Here is a 23,530-nt window from a genome sequence, read left to right on the forward strand (position 1 = left end):
GGCACGAGCAATGAAAGGCTAGCTGCAATGGAGCGTCCCTTTAGTGAAAAATGGGCAAGAGAAATAAAAAGAAGGAAAAGGGAAGATTCAGATGCAGGTATGTTACTATTATAGGAGGGAACAATGGAACTTCAACAACCAGTGGTCGTGACCATCAGGCATCCTGTGATGGTCGTGCAAGGCAGACTGCCTCTAGGACACCAAGAAAAGCAACATTTGATATTTGAAACAAATTGGCGAATAATAACCATATTTAATGAGACATTTCAATGCCTGGCGAGCGGCCTGCAGAGGACACGAGCCTGGGCCCGTGGCTGACCCCCAACACCATTCTTCGCAGACAACGAGTTGAAGGAGCTGCATGACATACACGAAGTGCACAAGAGACTATCAGGCAAGAAACGATTTAATGCTTTTCGGGAGAGGAAATGCGCCTCCATGGCGTACAATGCGTTCGAGCACGCACGGGGTTCAATTGCACCTCCACAAAGTAAGTGGCCACCTGAAGACTGAATATTTTTATGTAAGCCCAATGCCAAGATTTTTAATTTACAGGCAAAAATCAGAGGTGACAGTTCACTTGCGCATCCCGAAGTTACTGACAGTCCCACGACAAACCGGACCATATGCAAAATACGCTTCGGTTCGTCTTCGAGGCATTTCTACTTCACGGCAAATTGCACTTCAGATTTGTTCCTCTGAGTTTCTGCATCCACAGGGAGTCACCCCCTCAATGTATGTTCGTGGGAAACAACCCTGCTCATCTGCCAGTAAGTAGTACGACACTGCTGTATGCAGCCTCCGCCTCGGTATCCTCAAGTTTTGCACAGAGGGCCAGCAAAATTGCTCTTTCTTCGTCAAGATCAATTAGATGCCCTAAGTATGCATCTACACATTTGGTGTGTCCTTACACAGCGTTTACTTGTCAGGTGACTACCGTCTTGTCTTTGTGTTATTTGCAACAGCAATAGTAAACAATCTTTCCTTCCCAACAATGCCGCAAAGCGACTTGCATTATATCTCGAATTCCCGCCTAATGTACAACTTCGCATCTAAATTTGTTGCTCCAAAGGTAAGCGCAGCGATTACGTGGACTAGTGTATCACGCCAACTCAGGCAGTTTGGCAGTTTGGCATACAGCAACGATTCTGCGCCCAACATGATTCGTGACGGAAAAAGGCAAATAGTGTTTCCGCCAGTAGGCGATACAAAGGGAAATGAAATGCTAGATGCAAGGCCCGCTGCACCGTGCAGCTGCTCTTCTGTGCAGAGCCACTGCACACGCAGTGGCTTCACGAACGCACGGTGGTCAAAATCTCTTCTAGAAGTTCCAGCTCCTGCTTCTCTGGTTTAGGAGAAGGAGATGCATGGCACAGATCGACCTGCAAGGGGCAAACAGTCATAGCCAACATGAAACATCCTAAGTGTCCTGAATCGGAGTCCAAACACCGAATCCGGATAGTCGGACAAGGAGCTTTGGGACAGCTTACCAGGTATCTTCGTTCTTGAGGAGTTAATTTCGCGAAAATATTCGTCGTTAGAAGTCCTTGAGATGAAGAAGTGCACCACGGCTGCCGCAGAACAACCCGGGATAGCAGTACTACGTTAGTGACCCCGCTGAGGGCTCTGACGGCCGCTGGGAGCTCGTTGGCCTCCATCAACGCTTTTACCTCCGCAGAGGCAGCACTCATCCTGCGCAAAATAAAAGATCACGTGCTCCATACACTGTGAGCGCTTTTAGTAGCCCGAGGCGCTCCAGGCCTGCCTAGGAGAAAGCAAGGCGCACCGTCTTGTAATGTGGTCCTTGACGTGCTTTGTGGTAAGAAAGCCTGGCAAATCAAAGAAACTTCGGCTCGTTGAAATATCCTGCACTGCAGCGTTGAATACTTCACAGCGAGCTTTGAAGCTTTTGGCCCGTTTTGCAGCCGTCAAAGCCCGCGACACTATAGAGCCCGCCTCGTACCTGCACCGCAGCACTCGTGAACCAACAGCAGCTGTGGAGCACTTTCAGGCGCGTGCGTTGTTCCAGAGACCAGAAAAGCACTTTAACCTTCTACACTCTACCGCCACAGCTAAAAATGCGAGAGATGATATCCAGGTGTAGCGACGAGGGTGCTTAAGTACCGGAACAGTTCCGATAGTTGCTGAGATTCCGCATGCACCCGGCGGCGCCACTCTGCGATTCCCAGGGCTGACACAGCAGCGGCAATACCTCTGGTGGGACTCCACGGACAGAAAGCTGGAGGCACCACATTGCGCTTCTCTGCCTCTTCAAGAAGCGAATTCCTCCGTTTTGCCTCATGCACAGCGGCCTTGTAAACAAGCTGCAGCGCCAGCTGCAGTCACAGCAAGTGAAGAACACACCGCACTGTGCAATAAGAAACAATACCTCGCCACAGAGTGGACCTTCGCACTGTGGACTGTTAAAGAGGGGAATCACATTGATCCTCTATAGACTGGAAGGCAGGTCAAAGGACAAGTAGGAGCACAGGCCCTAAATGCTCTTACGCATTTTACAAGTTCCCATCGGTCCCCATTTGGCCCCGCTGCTTCCTGCTGTGTTAATCCGTAAGCCGCAATAATTCTTTTTATCTTGTCTCGAGCAGCCTCAAGCGTGGCGTCAACATCACCTTCACAGCTCCGCTGAGCAACATTGTCGCCTTGGAGAAGCCCCACTCTGGGCACTAAAGCTGCAGCGACGGCTCGGGACCCTTCCAAAGAGGCAATCTGCAGACTCCACACGGACTTGGTGTCAAGTGGATGAGTGCTTTACGCATTACCTCCACTAAGCATATGTGATTCTTAGGGCTTAGAATTCTACGAAGTGGGTCTGGGCTCACGTCCAGCAGGCGCAGCCCTTGTTCCTTTGCTGCATCAGTCAAAAGTGTAGGAGCTTCCAGCGGCTGCTCTATTTTTCGACCGGCAGATGGGCTCGAATGTGCAAAAATGGGCCTCGAAAGTTCCGCAGCTTCAGCAAACGCGTGTGCAGACGCTGCCGCTGCTGAAACAAGCAGACGCTGCAGCCCATACAGCGCAGTTGCCGTTTCTTCTGCCTCCCTTTGCTTCAAGTAAACGGGTAACCTTGATACAGCGGTTTCCCAAGAAGAAACACCAAAGGCAGCATTCAGGGCTTCTTCGAGAGCCACTTGGATGGGCGCTACAGGGGGATGCTGGTGTCTGCATACCGTTCGCAAACCAATTCGCTAACAGAATGAGCAGCCGGAAGTTGGCATACATGCAATAGGCGCATGGCTTGAAAAGCACACTTGACGGTGCTGCAATGCGTAAAACTGTAAGAAGATGATAGCACATGCGATAGGGATAGCAGAGCTTAGAGACTGGGTAAGCGATGCCCCAACACGCAGGTTTGTACCTTTTAAAGGCCATTACGAAGCTCTTCACAGGCTCAGCACGGGGTAAAGCCCGTATGGCTGAGAGTACTGGCGACACAGTACAAGTCTCCGCTTCCCCGTGCGAATGATTTTGGTTTCCCGTATCGGCTTTCTTACGAGATGGCGCAGGGAACAGCCCATACTCAGATCCAAACCGTGATAGTGCCTTTAGGGCTCCTAGCAGTTCCGACATCTTGTCTTCTTCCTTCCAGCCTGCTGGCGCTGCTGCGTCTAATTCGTCCCCGGAGGCAGACAAGAAGGTCGGATCCAGTGAAACATCAGACTTTCCTGCGTCTCTACGCTTTTTTGGAACCTGGAGGGCTCCCACAAGCGAAAGAGGGCTGCTTTGTTTTTCTCCGTCAATGGGTGCCGCCGCTGAGCTGCCCGCTGGGTGCGTTGACATCCACGTTTGCAACACTGTCATACCCTCCCTCTGATGGGTGGAAGCACGATTCAGATGTATCCACAGGGGTTCATGAGGGTCATCCGCGTGCGGCCCCAAAGCCGCCTCGTCCGCGTTTCCTTCCTCCACAACAACTGCCAGGGTGGGCGGCAGAGCTGCCAACAGTCGGTGGCTCCTATTTTCGGTCAACGCTCGGCTCTTCCCCGCAGCGCGTAACACCGGAGGCAGAAGCCTCTCCACAGCAAATAAAGCTAAAGCCTCAGCACTCAATTCCTGCCTGTCACCCTGAAAGGACAGATAGCGTCCACAGGAAGTGCCCGCTGACGCAGCGCAGTGGCCAGCGCTCTTAAATACTGCCGCTACCGCCACTGCTTCTGCAAATATTAGAAATAGCAAACAAAAAACGTAAACCTTTTGGTAAGATAAGAATGTGGCCTCCAATCTTTGTGCTGAGACTTGCTTCGGCGAGGTCAATCTTGGAAGCGGCATCGGCCACGACCCGGCGCACCTCCGCTGTCCACTGCCCCTCACTATCAAGCGCCTCCCGCGTGATTGAAATGAACCACTCCTGCAGATGGCCGGAAATGCAGTGACAATTGAGACAGGAAAAAAGAGCTAGAAGCTCCCTGCTCTTTTGCCTGTCTCTATGGAGGATTCGAAGGGTGAAGCTGCCGCTCACACAAAAATGGCGGATCTAAAGGGAATATTTCAGGCCTTGGAGCAGCAACATACTCTGTAAGCATCCAAATGTACTGAGGAGACGTCAGCTGAGGTGAGCCCCAGAAATGCGCGGTAGCCCAGCAGTCTCTGCCTGCGATCTTCCGCTGCTGTTGCCGTAACCGGTGCATCAGCATCTGTCTCCCTGCTAAACTCCTGCCTGTAGACCTCGACAGCCGCAGCCAACGCCTCTCGTGCGTCAAGCAACCCTAGCCTCGCCGCAGTTGGAAACAACGCTTCATCCCTAAAAATACCCAGCGCATGCGCCACAACCATGTTGCAGACAAGCCCTGACGCCGTGTTATAGACCTACCAACATTAGAAACAGGGCATGCTTGCTACAGAGCTATTCCTTCAGCTAATGTCGGGGTGCCGCACATGGACTAGGGTGAGGTGTGTCAGGGTATTTCGACCTAGCCTGAAGTGCGATAGTGTCTGCATCTGCTGAGGAGTTAATCTGTCTCAGTTGAAGCCATCGCTTCCAGCACTCCGGAACGCCTCTGCTTTGGAAACGTTGCCTCGTCTGGCTTGAATCAATCGTGAAACCCAATGCTGTTGACTTTGCACATGCAAGTGCGTTACTCAAAGACTCGCGCAGCTGCGCGAATTTTAGGGCCTTTTCTTGCCTGCGCAGCGGCTCCACACACTAAAGCATAGCGACTGACTGTGTGTGTGGTAAGCTCGCCTTTATCTGGGCCACTCTGCACAAGTAAAGAAGCTTACTTGGCGTCGATACTGTTCAGTTGCTTCCATCTCTCTGTGCAAGCATTTGCTTCAGCAGCAACCGATGGTTCTTGTTGCGTTGGCTGGCGTCTGAGGAGCAGCAATTTTAGCACATACTCGCTCGTTTTTGCCGACAATCTGTCTGGCGTTTGGCTCGCCGCCATAATTGTTGTCTCTTTCCGTGAGTTGACGATTCGTTGCAAAGAGAGCGCTTCCTCGCTTTGGCCCAACTGTAAGCCTAGGGGCCCTCCACCGTCATCCTTAGAAAAATCTAATGTTTGCTGGTGCGCCTCTGCTGCTGCAGTTTCGGGAACCTCCCCCAGCAGCGCATGAGCCCGCAGATATGCCAGTAAGAGCCTTATCAGATGTTTATTTTCACAGGATCTTCTATTGGATTCCGGGGGGACTTCTCGTTGGGGAGACCGTTGCCGCCGCCTGGCCATTGCTGACGTGGCTTTCGGTGATGACGTGCGTGGGGCTGCCACGGAGCAACCAACAAGACGCTCTAACGCCTTCAGCAACACAACAGTTGTAAAAAAAGATTGTGCCAATCATAATACACGAAAAATATGAGTTCTGAACCTAGCGTGGGGCATGGCACCATGCATTCGGGCAGAGACACGACTCTCGGCTGTGCCGCATGCTGCTAAGGGCTTGTAACAATGTAAATCCAGCGGGAACAGAAGCGCAAGTGGTGCACAAACAGAGGCAACATTGGCAGCAGTAGGTGCGGCAGAAAAGGCAAGCTTTCGAGCAAAAACATTGGCAGCAGCTCGTACTCTGTCGAGAGCAAGGAGCTGTTCCGCAGATTGCAGGCAGCCATCTTCGTTGCGCATGGTCGCAAAGACTTCCAGTGAGCGCCGCAGCGGAGCGGCAGCTAAAAAAAAGCCAACTTGCAGGACATTCATGTACTGGTCCACATTGAGGCGTAGGAGATCTCTCACGCCCTCCAAAATTTTCTCTGTAAACTGCTCCGCCTCGAGAACACCCTCCGTTATTGAGCCCTCAAGCGACAGAAGACCTCCCTGCGAAGAGCTTCGAGCCTCTGCATGAGATGCCAGCAATTGAGAAAGCGCGGCGAAAGTCAGCTCGGGCAGCAGTCGTCGTGAGGCCAATACTGCAATTTGGTGCACAGCCTCAGCTTCTGCTTCGGCGCCCATTAGCGCGACAGCAGCGTCCCGCACTGCCTCCACAGTCAGCTGCAAACCTTGAAATATCCTTGTGGCTGCCATCCTTAGTTCCTGCTGGCTCATCTCCACGCCAGATGTTGAGCCAAGAGGTAAGACACACAACTGGGACTCTGCATAGAAGATGAGACGCTGCAGCATCAAAGGCAGAACGCCAACAGCAACTGTTCTTATCTCTGAGCTCTCCACTCCGAGCATTGCAGCAACTTGACGCAATGCAGCCGCTCCCTCAGGTAGTAGCCTTTGTTGCTGCCGTCGCTGCGTTTGTTGCTTGTCCCTAGCACCCGATACCATCCTGCCGCTAGCCTGCACGTTAAGGGGATTTATGTGGGCGAACAGCCGCATGGTTAGCGAAGACACGATGCGGCGTAAAAGCTGCTGGAGACGATCTTGTGCTAGCTCGACTGGAATCTGAGGAATATAAACAGATGGCCAAATGTTTTCGCAGCTCTGGCCGTTGGTGCTGCTGTGCCGTGCAACATGTTGTACGTAAGAGCTCAAACACGAATTTTAAGGGAAGCGAGGTGACTAAGACAGTAAAAGAACAAGTTGCGGACACTGACCACACAACAAAAGCGACAGATTCGGAGAACTCACGCAGAGGGCTGAAGCCACGCCAGCCACAGAGACACTGGTGTGCCGAACAGCAGCAGCTCCGGCTGCGCGCGCTATTGTAGTCGGGGCAGCAAGAAGGTGTGAAAACAGCAGCAAACGATCCGCGAACACTGAAGGAGGGGGCAATGGGGTAAATACCGTTTGTGGAGAGCGTTTAGAGTGCGCACTCTGCCACTGTCGTTGCTGCCGCTGCTGCTGCTGTTGCTGCTGCTGCTCCAACAGATACACATATTGCTGTACTATTGGGCGAGCCCACTGCGTGCTACCGATGAGTGGAGGACCACTGAACATGCTCGAACTGGATCTGCTACGCCTAAGGTCCGGCTCGAGCTGCGGCTGCAGCTGCACCTTTAATTTCATCAACGCGCTGTAAAGTGCCTCGTCCTGTCCATCCCAGTCAATTGATGAAATCACGCCACTGCTGTTGTTCTTGATGCTGCTGCGTTTTTGGGGAGATTCCCCTCGAGGCATGAGAAACGCTGCTGCAGCAGTGCCGACAGAAAGAAGCCTTGATATCGAAGCTTCATCTTGCGCTGGTAGCTGCAGCATTTGACCTTGTTTTCCCTGCTGGCGTTGAAGCAACAGCAACCACGAAGGAAGTTGCCGCTGAGCCTGGGACACATTAGCCTGCGGCGAGTCTCTCAAGATCTCTGGCCCCTCCTGCGCTCTACCCTGTAAAACACAACACCTAGAAAGCCGCAGTCGAGGTGAATTAGCAGTGAGAGCACTGGCAGCAGCAAAGCCTGAGAATTTGGACACAAATGACGGCAGCCTCACTGTACGCGCTCACTTACCACCGGAGCGATAAAGATGTTAAATAAATTTGCAGAAGCACAACAGCAATGCAGAAACTACACACGCCTCAACGGCAACTGCCATCATGATCTGCTAAACGCATATATTCTGCATATACAATCTCTGTATATTAACAATAACGCATGCACTAGTGCTGATATATTCAGACACTGCTTCATATACAACAAAACTACCCGAAGCGTGGATTGCAGCACAGGAACAACCCGGTTGACACGGCAGGCATGTTGTTCACGAAGGTGCAGCAGATAATTTCGTACCGCAAAGTGGCTTGGGGTTTGTCGCGCCTTGCACCAAGGAAAAACCCGCAAAGCAGCACCAACAGCAGTAGCAGCTGCAGCAGCTGCTGCAGTCACTGCAGAATGAAAAGAAAACGTCATGGTGCGTAGGCCGGAACACGGAGAAACAGCAGCTGCCACAAACAACGAACAGACAAGTGCGACCGCGCAACAAGAAAGGCTTACAGAGACTTCTTGGGATTGTGGAGGTTGCGATGAAGCTGTGCACAGCATGGAAGTACAGACTGCTTTCATAAACACTATGTAGACGGATTCACCGGCGTTGCGCGGGCAGCAACTGTGAGACGAGAAGCGCCTGCAAAAACCAGCAGTAGCACCCTGAGAACCTCACCTACGCCGGCAGCTGTGTTTCCTGGCGGGACTCGTAAGGTCCTCTTGAAGCTGACATCGCCGTTTTTCTCTGCCACAGCAGCCAATGCAGCGAACAGCTCTGAGCCGCGGCAAGTGCCTTGGTGCTTAGGCTCCTGCTGGAGGCGGCGAAGCACCTGCAGCAGCTCTGTGGAAACACGCAATTGTAGAACAGCGGAGAGGACATGCAGCAGCAGCCAAGGAGGAACCAGAAAGAACAAAGAAGATAATAGATGCATTGCCACATAGTGCGAAGGCTGAGGTTTGCGAGCAGCACAGGCCGACGACGGCCCAGCCAGTTGCCTAATGTACTAGTGTCTAGCCAAATTTACACAAAACTGGTTAAGTATATCCTGATAGCCGCAAGATAGCAGATGATTTTCACAATATCAAAAAGCGGCAATCCAGCAACACAGGGAGGAAAGGGACACCTCAGGCAAAGCAACAGCAGCGGGGATAAGATTCACAGAACGAATCAGAAAGCAGTGACCAACCTCCTTCCCGAGCCAAAATCTTGACAAACTCCGCTGATTCATTCTGGAGCTCTCGGGGAACCTCAACGAGGTTCCCTTCAAGTGCCGCTGCTGCCTTGACCCACTGTTCGAGGTCACCTTTCCCACGCTCAGGATGCCCCTGGGGATCCCTAGCAAGAGCCATTAGCTCCTCAAGCTGAGTTGCAGAAACGCAGCATGCAAAGGCACACAGAAGCCCTATGGATCGAAGCTTGGGTCTGGCTTCCGGGCACGCTAACACGCCGATGACAAAACAAAGCAGGCAGGGGACGACAAAAGCTATGCAAACAACCAGGAACAGAAGCAGGGAGCGAGTGAGAAGGGAAAAAGACACAAAGGAAGGCAAAAAGACAGATGCACATATGCACGCGGAAAATTGAAACGAACCACTTTCAGACATAAGGGGGCACCGTAGAAAACAGGAAAAGAAACACATATGGACAAAGAGGTGCACAAGAAGAGCAGAAAACAGCGATGGCAGCAGGAGGCAGAACGCTAGATAGAGACCTGACGGAACAGGAAGACCCGGAACGGCGCGTAAGAAGACACGTCTCTGCTACCTGACTACGGCTCATCTGGTTCCTCTTGGCGTGACTTGCTTTCCACGAAGGGAATATCCGTGAATTTGACGGATCAGTGTTACGTAGGGTAAGAGGAACTGAACAACGTGCACTGTGCGCATGATAATCATGGTATTGTAAAATATCACTACCTACGAGATCTACTGCTCACTACTGCGTCTTCGTTGCGTGTGTACGGTAGGGCATCAATGAGGCCCCCAATAAGATTGTCGAGGGGTTCACCATCTCCCTCCTGCTGCTGCATTTGTTGTTGCTGCTGTGGCAAACCGAATAGCCTCGTCCCTTGAGGGTCACCTTGAAGTTTCTTCAGAGTTTCAGAAAAAGCCATATCAGCAGCAAGTTGCTCTTCCAATTGCTGCTTTTGCTGCTGCAGCTCCCCGTCAGACACTGGTGTATAAGGCTGTCCCAGCAGTTCAAACCAGTTTTTAGTGCTGCTGCTGCAGCTAGCACTGCTGCTGTCGCTGCTGCATTTCCGTCGGCATCTCTGATTATCAGAGTTGTGTGGAAATGCATCAGCTGGCGTTGAGCTGGCTGCAGCGCAGACGCGGCGTCGGCGTTGCTGCTGTCTTTGGTGCTGCATGGGAGTGTTAGGGGAGTAACAAAGCCGCGAATCGCTAGACAAAAAACAGGAGCACCCTTGAAAGCCCCTCAACAAAGAAAATTGTTCTTTTAGAAGCATTGTTGGGGAAGGCAAGAGGGGCAGCAGGGCAGCCCCTATTTTTTTGCAGTTGTAATCGAGCAGGAGCAGGAGCAGCGGCAGCAGCCGCTGCCCCGGGAGTGCTACCATCTTATTTGTTAACGAAGGACGTATGGTAGACGAATACAAGAGATACCAGGGCGGCTACTCATCGGGAAGGGAGGCCGTAGAGACAGGACAGAGCTGCGGAGACCCTAGAAGGGAGCCGCTCGAATGTATCTCGGACCAAAATCATTGGCTCCCTGCGCTCTGCCATCCAGAAAAGATCAGCGTCTTTCCACTTCATGCTAGGTTTGGTAGAGTTGCTGCTGATGCTTTCACCGGGACGGAGACCAGAATAACTGAGGCTGCGGCGGTGGCTGTCGCTGTCATGCCCAAGCTTACGAGCCTCTATATGTGTATGCACCGCGATAAGCCTGAATTCCACAGATCAATGAAGTGCGAATCTTCATATAAGGGAAATGAGGGTAGCTGGTCGGGAGCAGTCAGCGGCGCGTATGGGCTTTGCGCAGGGCCTGATGTCTTGACTGCTTGCAAGCCACGCAGAAGGGTTTTAAGAGCACCAGATGCCAAACCAACTAGTCCAAACAATAACAGCGAGATGCTCGCGTATAAGATGCAGCCGAGTTGCGTGAGCTTGGCATCAGGTGGGCGCATCCACCCTAGCAAGCCCTCGGGGGCCCCTCCTGTTTGAGGCTCTGTTGTGTCGTTGACACGGTTTGCGGAAAATTTGCCCAGCTTTGCATACATGTGAAACAGCTTACCCATCAACTAGAAAGTAATGAGCAGGGTTAAAGTAAACACGACTTTTGTTTCCTGTTTAATAGGAAAGCTCCGCATCAAGAGGGAAAGGCAAAGGGGGTCGGTCCTTCGAGGGCCCAACGCGGAACATTACCCCTGCCTTGCAGACGTGTGGGGCGGCAATGCGTAGCGTTGCGGGGGCATTAAGGCGCTTGAAACCAGTAGAAATACTCGTTTGAAATTTTAATTAGGCTTAAGCCCGTCCAGTTAGCTCAGGCTGAGGGCTGAAGGGCTGAATAGCAAGAAGCAGGATGCCTTGCTGCCTTCTCCCGAGTACAGCCTCACTCCACACTGATTTTTGCATGTGTGCCTTTGTTGTTGCTTCTCTTTGCTAGAGCAACACTTTAAATCAGGGTAGGCGACAACCCCTACTTCCAGGCCTGCAGCGAGCCTGTACAGTTGCAGGCCTGCCGCTGCGAGTGGCACAGCTCCTTCTGCGCATACTTTCATCCGTTTTCCCTTTTCTGCCCCTGTAATTCAAAGCAAGCAGTAGGACAATGGGAAAGTCGGCAAAGAAGGCAAAGGGGGAGGGGAAGAAAGCAGGGATTGGGGCCCTGAAGCGGGGAGCAGGGGGAAAGCAGTACATGAAGTCGAAAGGACAGACTCAGACAGGAGCATGGGGAGATCTTTCTGGACTGAGCGCCACTCGGAAAGCCAAAACACACAAGGGACGGCGCATATTGGCTGCGCGAGAGAGCGAGTCGTTTCCTGCAGTCAAAAGTTTGCTGCTATTGCGGGGCAGCCGCTGCAGCGCCGATCTACTCGGCTTACTGGGGGACCTGCGGGACTTGAAAAAACCAAATGCAGTGTATTTGTCACAGAGGAAGCAGGAAAACTTGCACCCGTTCGAAAACGCAGAACCCATAGAGTACCTAGCTCGCAAGAATGGATGCGGCCTCTTCGCTTATGCCAGTAGCAGCAAGAAACGCCCAGCCAGATTGGTGCTAGGTAGGGTCTACGACAATCAGATATTGGACATGCAGGAGTTCGCTGTTGCTCACTACACGCCTGCTGCTGCGTTTGCTGCAGTACAAGCGCCCGCCGCAGGCTCCGCTCCACTGCTGTTGCTGCAGGGAGGCCTGTGGGATGTTTCTGATGAAATGAGAAACGCGAGAAACATCTTCGGTGATTTGTTCAGAGCAGCAGAAGTTCCACCTGATGGTCCTACTCAGAAATTGTACTTAGGAGGGGTCGACCGCCTCATTGCTGTTAGCGCTGTACAGGCTACACCAGGCAGCGCAGCCACCGCAACAACAACTGCGGCGGCTGCAAAAGCAGTTATGGGAGGCAGTGAAGACTGTGAAACAGAAGCCTCAGCATCTGGTGCAACTGCTGATGGCACTGATTCCACTGCCGCTGACAGTGGGTACTCAGGGGACGTTTTGATTTGCGTAAGGCACTACAGAATCGCCTTGGTGAAAGCTGCAGACGCAGGCGGAGTGGGAGGACCAGCGGTCAAACTCGTAGAAGTTGGTCCCCAGATTGACCTAAGGTAAATGCCGTACGTCAGTTTTGGTGTAGTAGTTTCTTCTGGTGCTGTTGCGGCTTATTTTCTGTAGCTGTTCTGCTGCTGCCGTTTTTGTAACTGCAGGCCTGACCGCGTGCGTCTACCTTCCGCAGAGATGTGGAAGTCAGCTGTGAAGTCTCTCGAGAAGGCAAAGGCGGAGGAGAGGCGGGAGCGGCAAAAGGCTGCGGCTGACGGACAGGGTACTGTTGGTGGCCCCCACGCGTCCCAGAAAGTTCAAGGATCTCAAGCACTTACGAAAAAGAAGAGCAAAAACATAACGACCAATGTATTTGGGGACTCTGTCGGCCGAGTGTATGTTGGGAACACCGACTTCACCCGTCTGAAGCAAATTCAGTCACCGATGCTTCATAAGCTACGCCGAGAAGAAAACAAGGGGAAGAAGCAACGGAGACAGGAAGAAACGGCAGAATAAGTAGCAACGACGGAAACCTAACTTTGCTGCAGCTCCCTGCTGGGGCTGCAGCGACAGTTGTGAGGAGCTGCTGTTGGCCCACAAGCAACAACTTGTCAAGCCCTGTTCGCTTGGTTCTAATAGTCACATGCCGCATTCACCAACAGCACCCCGCAGTAAAGAAGCTCCGGGCAGTGCAATGAGCAGCCCTTTTACAACTAGGCTGAAACGTAGCACTAAACGTCGTAGCGGCGATGCGCCTACTGCTGTTCTTAGCAGCTAGGAAGGCCCCTACCGTCCCTGTTCCCCGCAGGGCACTGCGGTCGTGTGCGCTCACGATCTCCATGGTTCCGCTGAAGGCCATTGTGGGCCTGTAGGTATGGGGCAGGGCTTCAAAGGCCGCTACCTTGGCTTACCGGAAGCCAAACATACCAGCTGAGGGCGCCACGGCGAAGACTTGGCGTCGTTAGTTTTGTACCTTAACAGAGTCTCGTCTTAGACTTCGCGGAGTCTTACCTACACTCGACTGAATATAACGTATTCGATGTATTGTTTGAAAATGGCACAAACGTTTTCGTAGCACTATCAGTTTAGCTACAGGCAGACGGGGATGGTGGATATGTTCTTAAGAAAAAGCTCCTCATCCGACGTGAGCTGTTGAAACTGAATGGACTACATCAACGCAGTTTAGGTCCACATCTTCCGATGGAAGAGCCAAATCTCTGGTTGGCTGAACATTTGAAACGGCATGCAACCCTCATCCTCATGGATCCGGATCTATGTGTGTCACCTGCCGTTCTACACGTGAAGAAATTTCGTTGTTCGTCTTCATTTTACTTCCTGGCCTCCGATCGTGCAACTTCAACATACTGGTTTCCTACTTCCAAAGGTCTCGCTGTACAGTTTCCGGTGGATGCCTGATGAACAGCCACATGCTTCGTGGTGTATACCATGCACTGACGACGGGATGCCAGCTACTTCACTTTGCTGAAACCTCGACGGCGCTCGACCGAATGCGGCATTCCTTCGAATGTTCTGCCGAGCTCTCCTCGGATGCAAATGCCAAAAACCGTCACATCTACGTGAAGTTCCAAGACTAGAAACAAAGTGTGGGGAAGATAAGAGGCACGAAGAAATACGTCTTTTGCATCCGGAGTATATATATATATTTAATATCTGTGCACGTCCAACAATTCGCAGCAAAAAGCACATAGGCCCCAGCGTTTCTCTTATTCATCTGCAGTTCTCACAGGTCCTGTAATGACGCCTCAGGGGCGTGCATCAACGAAGATAAGCAAAACTAAACATTACCCGCCAAGCGAAAATGCTCGAAAGTGTGAAATTGGGAAAAGAGCACAGCCCGCCACACAAAGAACAGCAAGGGCTGCCCTCGAAATGTTAAGTACACAGTATAACGTCCAGCGCTTGCAGTACAAAACTTCAGGCGTTTCGGCGAAGCCTGCACAACGAGTCCCCATTAGCCCCTCAAAATAGTAGTTAACATAAAGCGTGTGAGATACAACCGCCTATACTGTCACTGATTTCCGACGGCTCGAAGGCCCTCTGGCGAAAATCTCACGAAAACATGTTTCCAATGTCGCAGCATCCTTGCCACGGCCTTGTCTACTGCCGCCTTGATTTCCCTCTGTTGGCGTTGCTGTTGTTGGTTCCTTGCTGTGAGAGGTCTCCCGGTTGCACTACTGCAGCTGGGCTTCCTGTGAAGCTCTGCTGGAGCCCCCTGGCATGGCAAAGAAGAAGCCGCAGAATCCACAGCATCGTGCTGCAACTTTTCCTTGATTGTCTCAAAGTGGGGGCTTTTTAGTTCTACAATTTCAGGACTCAGCAAACAAGCAGCAGCAGCTTGAAGAGCCCGCAACTCTGGAAGGCACGCCTTCTCAGCAACCTCCTCAGACACGCCACAAGTCCTGTGAACGATGCGAGGGGTAGCCGCGGCGACATTACTGCTATTTGGAGGAAAGGCATGAACATGCGCAGTAGCAGTAACCGAATTGGTCACATCGCGAAGTGGTTGCTCGCCACTAGCAGAAGCCACAGCAGGTGCCGCAGCAGGTGTCATGTCTCCCGCAGTAGCAGCATCTGTTGTCTCATCCTGTAGTGCTTCTTTTGGGAGCTGCCCGTTGTCGGCTGCATCACCCTGCAAGCCGCTGGCCCCGGAAGCGCCAGCCTCAGTACTGTCAGCTGGCGTACCAAGTGGCGCCTCTACAACACCCAACGCACTTTCGGCTGCATCCAAGTCGCAGTTTCGTTGCTGCTTCTCCTCTGGTTGCCCCTGCTGATGCTTAGAATGAAGGCTTGGGGCTATCTGAGTGTCCCCAGTGTGGTTATGTCCATCGTCGCTTTCTTCATCCTCTACAAACTGCTCGGAACGTGGAGTTCGTGGGAAAGCTGGCTGGCAAGTCTTTGCCGTCCCTGCATACGGCGGTGGCTCGTACAATATCATTGAGGCGACAAGCTGCTTATCAACCCTCACAAACCCGCTTCGCTTCAGGCGCGTTTCTAGCACCTGCAAGTGTACTCCTGGAGGCAGCTGCTGCAGCCCGAAGACTCTCAAGGAAGGGCACCTCTGCAGTAGTTGTTCAACAGTCCTCGAGCTAACACCGGATACCTCACTGACACCTGCTGCTGGTGATGCTACCTTTGGACTTGGTGACTGAGCTACCTCTCGGCTTCTCGCGTGAGAGTTCTCCGAATCCTTTTCCTCCACAGAAGAGACAATGGCACCAAGAAAAAGAAACAACAAAGGAGAACCCCCCGCCCCAGCAAGCGCGCTTCCTCTCACCACAGGTGAGCCTTCGCCTCCTGTTGTCAGGCGCATCAGGGCCTCAACAGTGACTCTCCCTGCAACTGCCAAGCATAATAGGTCCGGCAACATCTCTCTGCTTCCTATATCGGAAACTGTGAATGGAAAAGAGAGCGACGTACTGTTAGGTGGCCCCGCAGTTGATGGCTCTTCCTCTGTGTCGCTGGCGCTTCTGTGCTCACTGCCTTCATCGCTGTTGGAATCGCGTGGGCACATACCTGTGCCGCCCACTGATTGCTCCCGACTTCCGTGGTGCTTCTCCGTCACATCTCCCGCCACCTTCTCAAATCCGTCATAGCGGCGTGATTGCCCAATGGCTAGATGTTGCAAATGACAGACGACAGGCGCAGAAGCCCCAGCATGAAAAGGTAATGGTACTGGTCCATCCACACTTAGAACTTCCAACTGAGGTACGTGAGACTCTAAGAAGCGTTGTAGTAAACCTGCATCCACTCCCCTATAGCTGCGGCCCCTTATACTGCCCGTTCTGGGGCTCTGCATCTTCAAATCGGTCCCTGCTAACGATGCTGTTTCTGCAGCGTCGCCACGTCGTTGCTGCTGCTGCCCCTTCAGGGATTTATGGAGCCCGCTGTATGCGTCAGTGAGATACAACTTCCTTAGAGAAGGCAACAACAGGCCTCTTGCACTCTGGCAGAAAAGACGCGCAGTGCCTCCGTACTGATGGAGCTGTGGCAGCGGGAGCAAAGGCCTCGAACCAGACGTCTCTCGAAAACCGATGGGTTCCTTTTCCCGCGAGCTAGCAGTTGCTGCACAAACGTCGGCGGCGTCTTCTCCATCTACACCATCTGCGGCAGTAGCGGCCTCAGTAACAGGGGCCTCAGCAGCGGCAACGCCCGCTTGCACTTCAGGAAAATCGCCGACCTGGGAATGCACCACAGGGGGAAGGCCATCCTGCAGTGACCCTGAATGGGAGCGCACAGGAACAGCTGCTCGTCCCTTGATCCGATGTACATATAGCTGGCGAATGGTGCCGCTACAGCACTCCAGAAAGACCAATAGAGACTTAATATTCGCTGTCGTTTGCTGCAGCAGTAGCTGCTGCACCGACGGGCAAACTAACAAAGGCAGCAGCATGCTGCAGCGCTTGAGGTGCATGCGTCTGACGTAGGGCAATACTTTGGCTTCGGTCTGGAGCAACAGATCCCTGCAACTCCGGCTTGCCAGGGACAAGTAGCGGGCCTCAGCTTTCTCTGCCTCTGGTAACGCTGTAGCTTCCTCTCCTCTCTCATCCATTCTTGGTGCTGCTTCTTCCACCTCAGGCTTTCTATCGTGTGTCTTTGCTTCCTCAAAGGCCGAACCCACTGCTGCCCCAGTGTGAGTGTGGAGACCGTGGCCTTCAATAGCGTTGCAAACATACAGAGACCTGAGAGCACGGCTCTGCACAGGCTGCTGCTGGTGTTGATGCTGCTGCTCCTGGCTGCTCATGGGAACCGCGAAGTGGCCAATGATGTCTACGAACTGCTTCAGCTCGTCTGGCTGACAGACAAATGCCGCCAAGATCGTTGGGCGAGCTGCAACTGCTGCAGCAAAGCAACGAAGAGCGCCTCCTGTGATTCCTGCTGTAGCAGCGTTCTCGTCTGCACTTGCCAACCCCAGCTGCTCTGTCTGCTGCTGCCTCTGCTGCATGAGGGATAGTGTATGCTCTAGTGTGGGCCTGCTCTCGAGGGACTGGACGGGGGTATCGTCAGAGTCCTCAAAGATATTTCCCCTTGCTAACCTGTAATGCAACTCCCACTGAAGGGCCTCGGTCTCCTGGGGTGTCTGATGAATGCCCTCCTCTGCAGAGACAGTACCCTGATTTCTCCAATGCTCCCCTTTGTCCCCTTCTTGCCGGGGCCAGGGCTCTGCGTCAGCAGACTCACCATGGCTTTCTACCAGGGAGCCATGGCTGCTCTCAGAACTTCTGCTTCTGCAGCTGCTGCAAGTGCTGAAGCCACCTAAGTAATTGCCCACGCTTGCTGTCAGCATGCGCGAAAATGCAGATCCGATGAGCGGCCTATTCAAAACCAGCACCTCCAGACAGTGCAAGTGCAGCAAATGCTGTTCTTGCTGCTGTTCTTGCTGCTGTTCTTGCTGATGCTCCTGCTCCCGCGGCTGCTGCTGTATGCCTTCTTGTAAGGGACAAATACACGAAGAGCCGGCAAGAAGCCCTAGGATACGACGCTGCACCTTGGCCACTTGTCTGCTCCCCCAGTCCGTAAGGAGCAGATCAGGGGCCTGAGCTAGCAACTCAATGACAGGGGCACCTAAACACAAGTATTGCAGCGTCTGCTGACTTCTAATGAGGACTTCAAGCAGGGCGAACGCTGCAAGCAGCATAGCCTCCACTTCTTCCGCAGGTACTAGTGCCGCTGCTGCAGAAATGCTCCCCGTGAGTGCTGCTTCTGCAGGAGAGCCCCGTGAACAACTACACTGTTCATCTGTTTCAGAGAACACCTCGCCTTCATTTGCTTCATCACCAAAAGGTTGATCGACGCGAGGCGGCAGCAGTGGAGCGCCAACCTCATCAGGGCTCTGCCTCAGCAACAACAAACGCTTCCGGACTTGCAGCAGCATTTTGGCGACACGTGAATTCTCCTGTTGCTTTTCTCTATCTAGCGAAGCTGAAGCACCCTCGCGAAGCCTTGGACTACGCGGCTGATCGCCTGACGCCGTCGGTTCTGCAGTTGCTGCAACTGTTACCCCGACTGCTTCTGGCGACGGTGCGCTCGTGTGGGGGACCAAAGCAAGGATCTGCGCAAGATGCTGCCGAGCAGTGACACAAACGGCCTCCCACATTTCTTCAGTGCGGATGTCCCCAGCAGCTTCCAACCCTCGAAGACGGCTTTCCTCGTTGAGATGCAGAAGAGCAGCAAGGATGCGCAGTAGCGGCAGATTCCCTGATACCTTCTTCGGAAGCTGTGCAGGGACAAGAGACGCTGCAACACCTTGAGAGTCAGAAACAAGCTTATGGTCGTGGTGCTGTTCTTCCTCAGCACGACCGGCTGCTGCCTCCATTTCTTCTCCCTCTGCTGCAGCGTTCCCCGTTGGTGTGCTTTCTGCTGCTGCGCTCTCCGGCACTCCTGCTTTCCCTCTTGGTTCATTCGGTGCGACTGCCTCACTGCCAACAGCGTCCCCTTGCAAATTGTTTTGTTCCAGCGAGCCCCCTCCCATCAAATGCTCCTTTTGAGTTGTGCCCCTTTGCGATGTCTTCGAGTGACTAAGGGAAGATACAGGGAGGCTTAAAGCCTTGCTGGCTTTGCTCAGAAGACGCTTCGCCCCCTGCAACGCCCGCTGCGCCCCCTCAGCACCCACACCAGCTCCGGCAGCTATTCCCCCAACCCCAGATGCCAATGCCGATCCCCGCAAGCTGCCTTTGCTAGACGCCTTGCGACGAAAGGAGCCCCACAAAGAAAACTTCTTTCCGTAGGGTTCCGTCGGGTCTGGTGGGGAGGATTTGGATGTGTGTAACTCAGGAACGGGTAAAGGCGTGACATCCCCAGTCCCTGCAACAGCAGAGACAGTTACGCGTATTGGTGACGGTCTCATCTCTGCAATATTATGTTGTCCTTCCTCCTGGAACTGTTGCTGCTGCTTCACTGCTTCCTCCTCCTGCGTTTGTTGCTGCAGCACAACTGGTTGTGTCTCTATGTTTGAGAGCCCTAGGCGGCGCTCTTGTCTCTCAACGGCTTCCAGCTGCAGCCTACGAAGACACCGAAGCGCACAGCGGCGCTGGTGTCTCTCTGCGCTGTTGACAGCCTCTATGGGCAACTCAATGACAAGCCACAATGTCCCAATGCCACTGCTATTTCGCTGCTGCTCGTGCTGCTCATGCTGCGTCTGCTGCTCCCGTAAACAGTGCTGCTGCCGCTGCAACCGCAGCAGAGTCAGCAGCAACGTTTGTATGTAAGCTCTTGTTCCTGCTGCATCCACAGATGATTTTTCAGCTGGGTGCTCTTCCTGTTTCTTTTCCTGTTGCTGCTGTGTGGGCTGAGCTTGCCGCTGCTCCTGACGTTTCTGCTGCATCATCAATTCCTCGTCTGCTGTGGCAAGAAATCTCACCAAACCCCGAAACTGCCCCAAGTCAGAACTTGCTGCAGCTGTCGCAGCACCCTCGTTGCCGCCTGCTCCCAGGTCTACCTTTGCTGGCCACTGCTCTCGAGCTGCAGTTGTTACAGCACTCTCGTTGCCACCTCCTGCTGAGTCAACTCTTGCTAAGCAGTGTTCTGGTACGACTGCTAATCCTGCTGCCCCAGCGTTGGAATTAGACGAGTCACGCGGTGCTAGGTACAGCAGACCCTCCTGCTCCAGCGCCACCAAGTCTGCAACGGCTCCAATACTCCACGAAACGTTCAACGGAGAGGGACCCAATCGGGAAGCCAGGCGCTGCAACAAATTCTGCTGGTACCGTTGCTGCTCTTTGCTGTCAGCATCATGCTGAACTGAAGACACACCGTCAGACTGGCCTTGCTGCAATTCTTGATCTACAACCGCTGCAGACTTTCCCACTGCTTGCTGCTGTGGCAGCAACAACTGATCCTGTTGTTCGTCATTGCTCTCCTCCGAAAGTTGCTCTTCTACAGGCTGTTTCCCTTCATGAAATCTTTGATCGTCTTGCTGCAGCTCCTGCAGGTCTTGCTGCAGTTGCCCATCTTGCACCTCCTGCGGATGCTGCTCTTCTTCCTGACCATCTTCTTGTCCCTGCAGCTGCTTTTCGCCTTCCCTTACCTCCTCCAGCTGCTGCACTTCCTCATCCAGCTGCTGCTCGTGCTGCTGCAGCTGCTGCGCCTCTTCCTGGAGCTGTTGATCAGCTTGCAGTGGCTCTACCAAGTTACCTTCAACATCCTGACGCTGTTCTCCCTGCTGTTCCTCCTCTAGCTGAAGTTGCTCTTCCTGCTGCAGAGCTGGCGGCCCACCTTCTTGGTCAGCTTGCTGGTCCTCCTGAGGCGGCTGCTCCTGCTGCTGGTGTTCCTCGCCTTGTTGCTGCTCCATTTGGGGCTGCTCATCTTCTCCCGGCAGCTCCTTCTGCTGCTGTTCTTCTGCGGCTGATCCTCCTGGGGGCTTCGACACTTCCTCAGGGTCTCCCTCTGATTGCACAATAGGTTGTGGCTCCTGCTGTTGTTGCTCCTGTGTGGCTTGATGTTCCTCAGACTCTTGTTGCTGTTCCCCTTCTTGCTGCCTCTGTACCTGTTGCTCCGTTGGTACTGTCTCCGTAGCTTCGTGCTCCTGCTGCTGCGTGAGCTGCGGTTGCTGCTGCTCCTCACGCGACTCAGGGGCTATTTGTGGGTCCTGCTGGCCTGTTTGCTGCTGCTGCTGTTGAAGCTGTTCCTGCTGATCCTGCGTCTTGCTTTCGTTCTGTAAGCGTTGTAGATTATCAGACTCCTCTTTTTCTGTTTCGCACCTCTCGGGTTGCTGCTGCTGCCCTTGCTGGAGTTGCTCAGTGGCAACCTTTTGCTGCGCCTCTTGGGTCTGCCCCTGCTCTTGTTCGCGCTGCTGCTCCTTCGGCTCCTGCTCCGAGGCAGCTCCCTGTTGGTGCTGTCCAGGCTGCTCCTGCGGATCAGACCGCTGCCGCTGTTCAGACCGCTGTTCTTCGGGTCGTTGGTGCTCTTCAGACTGCTGCTGCTGCTGTTGCTGCTGCTTCGGCTCCTGCCCGGAGACAGCTTTTTGTTGCTGCTGTTCCTGCGAATCAGGCCGTTGCCGCTGTTCAGGTTGCTGCTCTTCAGGTCGTTGCTGCTGTTGAGGTTGCTGCTCTTCAGGCCGCTGCTGTTCTTCAGTCTGTTGCCGTTGCAGCTGTGCACTTTGACGCTGCTGCTGCTGTTCGCGTTGCGGCTGCTGCGACTGCCCTTCAGCCTCCGGCTGCGTCTCTTTCACTGGCTCTCGCTGCTGCTTTCCAGCCTCCTGGAGCTCCTGCTGTTTCTGCCGTTGTTCGTTCGGTTGCTGCTGTGGATGCTGCTGCTCCCGCACTGGCTTCTCCGGGCCAGGCGTCTGCTGTTGCTGCCCATTCCGAGAAACTTCTGACGCGTGTTCTGGTTGCTGCTGCTGCGGCTGCGCCTGCGGCTGCGCCTGCGGCTGTGCCTGCGGCTGCGGCTGCGCCTGCTCCTGCCGCGCTTGATTATCTGCATTCCCACTACTCTCTCTCTTTGGCGCAGCTTGTACATTTTTCTGTTCATGCGGCTGCTGCTGCTGCCGCTGCACTTCCTCTGGAAGGGATTGGTGGGCCTTCTGATCAGGAACATCACGTGCCTCAGGAACTCTCTCCCCGGCGGCGTCTGTGGAACCCTCCATCCTGGCGAGCTGAGTGCCTGGTGCCAAAGGCCCCCCCTTTCTAAGAATTGTACTGGGCTCCAGAGACAAAAAAGAAAAACAACACCAGTCCCAGATGAGCGGAGCCGGCAGTTCCACCGGCACCTACTGCTGTCCACTGCCGCCGGCGCTTTTGCTACTTCTGGTTGGTGTACACGTTTAAGAATCAATCAAAACACTGGGCCATAGCATTCATGCAGCAAACGCTGCTACTCCTGCCGCAGCTGTCGACGTCACTGCTCCTGAAATCGGCGCTAGTCCCGTGGGGGGCGAAGCGTTCTTTCTCGACCCAAATTTGGCTCATCAAGATGAATGTCACAGTGTTGCCTTTGACAAACCCTCCTTTTGCTGCCACGGTTAACCTAACACAACAAACATTGAGGCAGGCCCTGCTGCTGATGGCGCTGTTGCTGCCGCTGTCTAGCTGCTGTATCTGTGCGGCCCGAAAGCAATGCTTCTAAAGTGTAATATGTGTAGAAAGGCCAATGTTGAAAGTTGTATCGGGGGGAAAACTGAAAAATAAGGGGAAAAACATTGTAAAGTGTGCGCGAGGTACTCTCGCCGTGCGGCTACTAGCCACGGCCCAGACTCGAGAGAGAGGATTGGAGGAGTCTCCCTTGGTGTTTTAAAGCCGTCTCGATGTTAATACGCCTCTAGCAAAAACCTGAATTCCAATGCAACCTCATCTATGCCATACTCAAGGTCAAGGACCCCACAACGAAATGCAGCACACGAAGACAGGCACTGGGGAAGGGCGGTCCAGGTCCCCAGACCAGTGGGCCTCTTGTGCACCCTGCTTTTTATGACGCCGTCCAACTGCAATTATAGAAAGGCTTTGAAAAACATGCTCAAAAGCTTATTTTAATATGCTTGTGATTTGTGGCTTCGGTTTGCAAGACGCAATTAAGGAGTTTCAGACCATGCCGCAACGCAGGAGACCTCCATCGAGCACCGCAGGAAGAGAAATGAGGACGCACTTACCCCAAAAGTGCATTTAAATGAAATTTTAATATGAATGTAGTTGAGTGAAAGAGCGAAAGAACGCTGCAACGGTGCACCCACCGAAGAATGCCTCTGCACCGCCGCTGCGTGGTAGCGACCAACGTCACAACTAAATCACATCATGGAGAAGATAACAGTTTAAACCCATCAAGCATCACCTACTAAATAATATGGTAGCTCATGCTGTCATACCATCACTTGCATCGAACCACACTCCACCGACAAAAAGATCCCAGAGCAAAGGCAGGAATTCATGGTACCGCTGAAAGGCCTACCACAGGTGCAGGGAACCGCTACAACAGAAAAGCCTCCAGCAGACGCTGTTTACCCATGTTTTCCACAGGCTTAAAGAATAGCACAGTGTAGCAGTATCAAATGTTTTGTCACACTCTCGGTA

General features: G+C 53.3%; 3 protein-coding genes across 3 annotated transcripts; 1 reads left to right on the forward strand and 2 right to left on the reverse strand.

Annotated features, from left to right (window-relative positions):
* Nucleotides 1-1,292: 1,292 nt before the first annotated feature.
* On the reverse strand, nucleotides 1,293-10,170 carry ENH_00031530 (hypothetical protein, conserved; the record flags this gene model as incomplete). Its single annotated transcript, XM_013580080.1, has 16 exons — nucleotides 1,293-1,382; nucleotides 1,491-1,692; nucleotides 1,787-1,963; nucleotides 2,125-2,336; nucleotides 2,509-2,727; nucleotides 2,841-3,177; nucleotides 3,374-4,080; nucleotides 4,304-4,363; nucleotides 4,528-4,756; nucleotides 5,236-5,747; nucleotides 6,015-6,833; nucleotides 7,020-7,709; nucleotides 8,111-8,205; nucleotides 8,481-8,645; nucleotides 8,992-9,166; nucleotides 9,742-10,170. 16 exons carry the CDS (start codon nucleotides 10,168-10,170, stop codon nucleotides 1,293-1,295), a joined length of 5,118 nt encoding a protein of 1,705 aa, XP_013435534.1.
* A 1,415-nt stretch (nucleotides 10,171-11,585) lies between these two features.
* Nucleotides 11,586-13,028, forward strand: ENH_00031540 (brix domain-containing protein, putative; the record flags this gene model as incomplete). The annotated part of the gene is made up of 2 exons (XM_013580081.1): nucleotides 11,586-12,580; nucleotides 12,680-13,028. The coding sequence occupies 2 exons, from the start codon at nucleotides 11,586-11,588 to the stop codon at nucleotides 13,026-13,028; spliced, it is 1,344 nt and encodes a 447-aa protein (XP_013435535.1).
* A 1,513-nt stretch (nucleotides 13,029-14,541) lies between these two features.
* ENH_00031550 (hypothetical protein, conserved) lies at nucleotides 14,542-22,113 on the reverse strand (the record flags this gene model as incomplete). Its single annotated transcript, XM_013580082.1, has 1 exon — nucleotides 14,542-22,113. The coding sequence occupies one exon, from the start codon at nucleotides 22,111-22,113 to the stop codon at nucleotides 14,542-14,544; it is 7,572 nt and encodes a 2,523-aa protein (XP_013435536.1).
* Between the last annotated feature and the right edge of the window lie 1,417 nt (nucleotides 22,114-23,530).

Source organism: Eimeria necatrix, genomic scaffold (assembly GCF_000499385.1).
Source record: "Eimeria necatrix Houghton genomic scaffold, Enh_scaff22, whole genome shotgun sequence".
NCBI classification, from domain to species: Eukaryota; Apicomplexa; class Conoidasida; order Eucoccidiorida; family Eimeriidae; genus Eimeria; species Eimeria necatrix.